Here is an 8,719-nt window from a genome sequence, read left to right as displayed (position 1 = left end):
GTGAAGTGTGTGAAGTGTGAGAAGTGTGTGAAGTGTGTGAAGTGTTTGAAGTGTGTGAAGTGTTTGAAGTGTGTGAAGTGTGTGAAGTGTGTGAAGTGTGTGAAGTGTGTGAAGTTTGAGAAGTGTGTGAAGTGTTTGAAGTGTGTGAAGTGTGTGAAGTGTGTGAAGTGTGTGAAGTGTGTGAAGTGTGTGAAGTTTGAGAAGTGTGTGAAGTGTTTGAAGTGTGTGAAGTGTGTGAAGTGTGAGAAGTGTGTGAAGTGTGAGAAGTGTGTGAAGTGTGTGAAGTGTGTGAAGTGTGTGAAGTGTTTGAAGTGTGTGAAGTGTGTGAAGTGTGTGAAGTGTGTGAAGTGTGTGAAGTGTGAGAAGTGTGTGAAGTGTGTGAAGTGTGTGAAGTGTTTGAAGTGTGTGAAGTGTTTGAAGTGTGTGAAGTGTTTGAAGTGTGTGAAGTGTGTGAAGTGTGAGAAGTGTGTGAAGTGTGTGAAGTGTGTGAAGTGTGAGAAGTGTGTGAAGTGTTTGAAGTGTGTGAAGTGTTTGAAGTGTGTGAAGTGTGTGAAGTGTGTGAAGTGTGTGAAGTGTGAGAAGTGTTTGAAGTGTGTGAAGTGTGTGAAGTTTGTGAAGTGTTTGAAGTGTGTGAAGTGTTTGAAGTGTGTGAAGTGTTTGAAGTGTGTGAAGTGTGAGAAGTGTGTGAAGTGTTTGAAGTGTGTGAAGTGTTTGAAGTGTGTGAAGTGTTTGAAGTGTGTGAAGTGTTTGAAGTGTGTGAAGTGTTTGAAGTGTGTGAAGTGTGTGAAGTGTGAGAAGTGTGTGAAGTGTGTGAAGTGTGTGAAGTGTGAGAAGTGTGTGAAGTGTTTGAAGTGTGTGAAGTGTGTGAAGTGTTTGAAGTGTGTGAAGTGTGAGAAGTGTGTGAAGTGTTTGAAGTGTGTGAAGTGTGAGAAGTGTGTGAAGTGTGTGAAGTGTGTGAAGTGTTTGAAGTGTGTGAAGTGTTTGAAGTGTGTGAAGTGTTTGAAGTGTGTGAAGTGTGTGAAGTGTGAGAAGTGTGTGAAGTGTGTGAAGTGTGTGAAGTGTGAGAAGTGTGTGAAGTGTTTGAAGTGTGTGAAGTGTGTGAAGTGTGAGAAGTGTGTGAAGTGTGTGAAGTGTGTGAAGTGTGTGAAGTGTGGATCTGCACATGTGCGAGGGGTGGGACAGGGCCCGCATGCGTCTCTCGGACTCTTCTTTATTCTTTATGATGTGGGCGGCGACAGGGAATGTGATCTCCTTTGTTCAACCCGAGGCGTTCGTGACATGGAGCTTGTGTTTGTTGTGATAAAGACACACACACACACACACACATACACACACACACACACACACACACACACATACACACACACACACACACACACACACATACACACACACACACACACACACATACACACACACACACACACAAACACACACATACACACACACACACACACACACACATACACACACACACACACACACACAAACACACACATACACACATATACACACACACACACACATACACACACACACACACATACACACACACACACACATACACACACACACACACACACACATACACACACACACACACTTCCACACACACACTTCCACACACACTTCCACTCACACTTCCACACACACACTTCCACACACACTTCCACACACACTTCCACACACACACTTCCACACACACTTCCACTCACACTTCCACACACACACTTCCACACACACTTCCACACACACACTTCCACACACACACTTCCACACACACTTCCACACACACTTCCACACACACACTTCCACACACACACTTCCACACACACTTCCACACACACACTTCCACACACACACTACCGCACACATTTCCGCACACACTTCCACACACACACTTCCACACACACACTTCCGCACACACTTCCACACACACTTCCACACACACACTTCCACACACACTTCCACACACACTTCCACACACACACTTCCACACACACTTCCACACACACACTTCCACACACACACTTCCACACACACTTCCGCACACACTTCCACACACACACTTCCACACACACACTTCCACACACACTTCCGCACACACTTCCACACACACACTTCCACACACACTTCCACACACACACTTCCGCACACACTTCCACACACACTTCCACACACACACTTCCACACACACTTCCACACACACTTCCACACACACACTTCCACACACACTTCCACACACACACTTCCACACACACACTTCCACACACACTTCCGCACACACTTCCACACACACACTTCCACACACACACTTCCACACACACACTACCGCACACATTTCCGCACACACTTCCGCACACATTTCCACACACACTTCCGCACACACTTCCACACACACTTCCACACACACTTCCACTCACACTTCCACACACACACTTCCACACACACACTTCCACACACACACTTCCACACACACTTCCACACACACACTTCCACACACACACTTCCACACACACTTCCACACACACACTTCCACACACACTTCCACACACACTTCCACACACACACTTCCACACACACACTTCCACACACACACTTCCACACACACTTCCACACACACACACTTCCACACACACACTTCCACACACACACTTCCACACACACTTCCACACACACACTTCCACACACACTTCCACACACACACTTCCACACACACACTTCCACACACACACTTCCACACACACTTCCACACACACTTCCACACACACACTTCCACACACACTTCCACACACACACTTCCACACACACACTTCCACACACACACTTCCACACACACTTCCACACACACTTCCACACACACACTTCCACACACACTTCCACACACACACTTCCACACACACTTCCACACACACTTCCACACACACACTTCCACACACACTTCCACACACACTTCCACACACACACTTCCACACACACACTTCCACACACACACTTCCACACACACACTTCCACACACACTTCCACACACACACTTCCACACACACTTCCACACACACACTTCCACACACACACTTCCACACACACACTTCCACACACACTTCCACACACACACTTCCACACACACTTCCACACACACACTTCCACACACACACTTCCACACACACACTTCCACACACACTTCCACACACACTTCCACACACACACTTCCACACACACTTCCACACACACACTTCCACACACACACTTCCACACACACACTTCCACACACACACTTCCACACACACTTCCACACACACTTCCACACACACACTTCCACACACACTTCCACACACACACTTCCACACACACTTCCACACACACTTCCACACACACACTTCCACACACACTTCCACACACACTTCCACACACACACTTCCACACACACACTTCCACACACACACTTCCACACACACACTTCCACACACACTTCCACACACACACTTCCACACACACTTCCACACACACACTTCCACACACACACTTCCACACACACTTCCACACACACTTCCACACACACACTTCCACACACACTTCCACACACACACTTCCACACACACACTTCCACACACACTTCCGCACACACTTCCACACACACACTTCCACACACACACACTACCGCACACATTTCCGCACACACTTCCACACACACTTCCACACACACTTCCACACACACTTCCACACACACACTTCCACACACACACTTCCACACACACTTCCACACACACTTCCACACACACACTTCCACACACACACTTCCACACACACTTCCACACACACACTTCCACACACACACTTCCACACACACACTTCCACACACACACTTCCACACACACTTCCACACACACTTCCACACACACACTTCCACACACACTTCCACACACACTTCCACACACACACTTCCACACACACTTCCACACACACACTTCCACACACACACTTCCACACACACTTCCGCACACACTTCCACACACACACTTCCACACACACACACTACCGCACACATTTCCGCACACACTTCCGCACACATTTCCACACACACTTCCGCACACACTTCCACATACACTTCCACACACACTTCCACACACACTTCCACACACACTTCCACACACACACTTCCACACACACACTTCCACACACACACTTCCACACACACTTCCACACACACTTCCACACACACACTTCCACACACACACTTCCACACACACTTCCACACACACACTTCCACACACACACTTCCACACACACACTTCCACACACACACTTCCACACACACACTTCCACACACACTTCCACACACACTTCCACACACACACTTCCACACACACTTCCACACACACACTTCCACACACACACTTCCACACACACACTTCCACACACACTTCCACACACACTTCCACACACACACTTCCACACACACTTCCACACACACACTTCCACACACACTTCCACACACACTTCCACACACACACTTCCACACACACACTTCCACACACACTTCCACACACACACTTCCACACACACACTTCCACACACACACTTCCACACACACTTCCACACACACACTTCCACACACACTTCCACACACACACTTCCACACACACACTTCCACACACACACTACCGCACACATTTCCGCACACACTTCCACACACACTTCCACACACACTTCCACACACACACTTCCACACACACTTCCACACACACACTTCCACACACACACTTCCACACACACACTTCCACACACACTTCCACACACACTTCCACACACACACTTCCACACACACTTCCACACACACACTTCCACACACACTTCCACACACACTTCCACACACACACTTCCACACACACTTCCACACACACTTCCACACACACACTTCCACACACACACTTCCACACACACACTTCCACACACACACTTCCACACACACTTCCACACACACACTTCCACACACACACTTCCACACACACACTTCCACACACACACTTCCACACACACTTCCGCACACACTTCCACACACACACTTCCACACACACACACTACCGCACACATTTCCGCACACACTTCCGCACACATTTCCACACACACTTCCGCACACACTTCCACATACACTTCCACACACACTTCCACACACACTTCCACACACACTTCCACACACACACTTCCACACACACACTTCCACACACACACTTCCACACACACTTCCACACACACTTCCACACACACACTTCCACACACACACTTCCACACACACTTCCACACACACACTTCCACACACACTTCCACACACACACTTCCACACACACACTTCCACACACACACTTCCACACACACTTCCACACACACACTTCCACACACACTTCCACACAGACACTTCCACACACACACTTCCACACACACACTTCCACACACTTCCACACACACACTTCCACACACACACTTCCACACACACACTTCCACACACACACTTCCACACACACACTTCCACACACACTTCCACACACACTTCCACACACACACTTCCACACACACTTCCACACACACTTCCACACACACACTTCCACACACACTTCCACACACACACTTCCACACACACACTTCCACACACACTTCCACACACACTTCCACACACACACTTCCACACACACACTTCCACACACACTTCCACACACACACTTCCACACACACACTTCCACACACACACTTCCACACACACACTTCCACACACACACTTCCACACACACTTCCACACACACACTTCCACACACACACTTCCACACACACACTTCCACACACACACTTCCACACACACTTCCACACACACACTTCCACACACACTTCCACACACACACTTCCACACACACACTTCCACACACACACTTCCACACACACTTCCACACACACTTCCACACACACACTTCCACACACACTTCCACACACACACTTCCACACACACACTTCCACACACACACTTCCACACACACACTTCCACACACACACTTCCACACACACTTCCACACACACTTCCACACACACACTTCCACACACACTTCCACACACACACTTCCACACACACTTCCACACACACTTCCACACACACACTTCCACACACACTTCCACACACACACTTCCACACACACACTTCCACACACACACTTCCACACACACTTCCACACACACACTTCCACACACACTTCCACACACACACTTCCACACACACACTTCCACACACACTTCCACACACACACTACCGCACACATTTCCGCACACACTTCCACACACACACTTCCACACACACACTTCCACACACACTTCCACACACACACTTCCACACACACACTTCCACACACACACTTCCACACACACTTCCACACACACACTTCCACACACACACTTCCACACACACACTTCCACACACACACTTCCACACACACACTTCCACACACACACTTCCACACACACTTCCACACACACTTCCACACACACACTTCCACACACACACTTCCACACACACACTTCCACACACACTTCCACACACACACTTCCACACACACACTGGACCAGAACACTCACAATGATCTTCTTCCTCTTTCTCGTCTCCTGCAGAAGCCCCATGTCCTCTGTTCTTGATCCCGGCGGCTCTTGATCCCGGCTCTTGATACAGCCCTTGTAGTCTGGTCTCAGAGTCTGAACTTTGGACCATGTGACCAGGAGATCGCTGATAGGTCGAGAGCAGAGCGCAGATAATCTCACATTTTATGCTTGGGTAAAGTGTGACTTCAAAACGCAGTAAAAATACATAATTACTTCAAGGCAAGGTTATTTGTAGAGCACACAAGGCAATTCAAAGTGCTTCACACAACTGTTTTACAGCTCGTTTGGAGAGACCGGTATAGTCTAATCTACTGGAGACAAACGCATGGATAAGTCTCTCTAAATCTGGTTTAGACACTATATTTTTGATTTTGGCAATGTGTTTTAGATGGTAAAAAGCTGCTGATGTTATTGATTTGACGTGTTAAAGTTCAAGTCTGAGTCCATTATTACCCCCAGATTTATAACTTGGTTTGTAGATTTTAGAGACTCTGGAGGTGACGCTGACACTTTCTCTTTGTTTCTTTGGGGCAAAAAACATGATTTGGCCCTCTGGCACCAGCAGGAGGCCTCTGGCACCAGCAGGAGGCCCTCTTGCACCTGCAGGAGGCCTCTGGCACCAGCAGGAGGTCCTCTGGCACCAGCAGGAGGTCCTCTGGCACCAGCAGGAGAACCTCTGGCACCAGCAGGAGGCCCTCTGGCACCTGCAGGAGGCCGGTCCACACACTGATCTGTTGGATGCAGTGACAGAGTGAATCCACTGGTCCAGATTCACCTGCGACAGTAAAACATAGATCTGACTCGTCTGCACATTTTCACTGCGTATCATGTGACCTAACTGCAGCATGTAGAGGTTGAACAAAAGGGGACCCAGGACTGACCCTTGGGGCCCCCACAGGTCTGGGACACAAAGTACTTCCTGTCTTCCAGATAGGACCTTAACCAGTTTAGGGCGGGGCCAGTGGTGTCCAGTCCTCTAGTCTCTGTAAGAGGGTCACATGATGGACAGTGTCAAAAGCAGCATCAGATCTAACAGAATTAAGACTGAGGCTTTGCCCGTGTCAGTGTTCAGGAGGATGTCATTTGTGATGTCACATGTTAACTATGTGAGTGATGCAAACACAGACTTTATAAATCTGGAGGTGACACATGGAGCAGCTGTAGATGAACTCAGACTGTGATGATCTCATGGACAGTTTTGTCAGTTACTGGTGCAAAGTGAGTCCGCTCTTTATTTTTTGCGTTGTGGAATTTATATTATTTTTAATTCTACTAATGCGGCTCCTCCCACATTAATACTACTATAACTGTAAAGCGTGTTCTTTGCTCCACTTTATTTATTTGTATGTACTTTTTTATTTTTGATGATTTGAGGAATATTTGCATCTGTTGCATCAACATGGACCGGCCTCCTGCTGGTGCCAGAGTCAGGACTAAACAAGGACCGGCCTCCTGCTGGTGCCAGAGTCAGGACTAAACATGGAGCGGCCTCCTGCTGGTGCCAGAGTCAGGACTAAACATGGACCGGCCTCCTGCTGGTGCCAGAGTCAGGACTAAACATGGACCGGCCTCCTGCTGGTGCCAGAGTCAGGACTAAACATGGACCGGCCTCCTGCAGGTGCCAGAGTCAGGACTAAACATGGACCGGCCTCCTGCTGGTGCCAGAGTCAGGACTAAACATGGACCGGCCTCCTGCTGGTGCCAGAGTCAGGACTAAACAAGGACCGGCCTCCTGCTGGTGCCAGAGTCAGGACTAAACATGGACCGGCCTCCTGCTGGTGCCAGAGTCAGGACTAAACATGGAGCGGCCTCCTGCTGGTGCCAGAGTCAGGACTAAACATGGACCGGCCTCCTGCTGGTGCCAGAGTCAGGACTAAACATGGACAAGCCTCCTGCTGGTGCCAGAGTCAGCGACAGAAAAGCGACACGACGACACTTTAATTTGTTTTTATTTGACAAAACTAAACAAAGATTCACATGAAAATATATTTACTGCTTTTCACATCAAAACATTTTAGAAATTAGACTTAATCTTGGACAGAAAAGTGAAGAGTCACTGAGTCAGGTTCACAACGTCACTTTTCTG

General features: G+C 48.5%; 1 protein-coding gene across 1 annotated transcript in view; it reads right to left on the bottom strand.

The window, feature by feature from the left end:
• Positions 1 to 6,693, bottom strand: part of LOC140362235 (venom phosphodiesterase CdcPDE) — a 110,738-nt gene extending 104,045 nt beyond the window's left edge. Inside the window, exon 1 of the mRNA XM_072448329.1 lies at positions 6,613 to 6,693. Coding sequence (XP_072304430.1) covers positions 6,613 to 6,654 — 42 coding nt within the window. The 5' untranslated portion in view covers positions 6,655 to 6,693. The remainder of the gene's footprint in view (positions 1 to 6,612) is intronic.
• Positions 6,694 to 8,719: the final 2,026 nt, after the last annotated feature.

The sequence above is a fragment of the Eucyclogobius newberryi genome, unplaced genomic scaffold (genome assembly GCF_026437365.1).
Source record: "Eucyclogobius newberryi isolate DKJ021-1_F unplaced genomic scaffold, fEucNew1.0.hap1 SCAF_16, whole genome shotgun sequence".
Lineage (NCBI taxonomy): Eukaryota > Metazoa > Chordata > Actinopteri > Gobiiformes > Gobiidae > Eucyclogobius > Eucyclogobius newberryi.
Note: the sequence above shows the minus strand (reverse complement) of the source record. Positions and strands in the feature narration are given on the sequence as shown.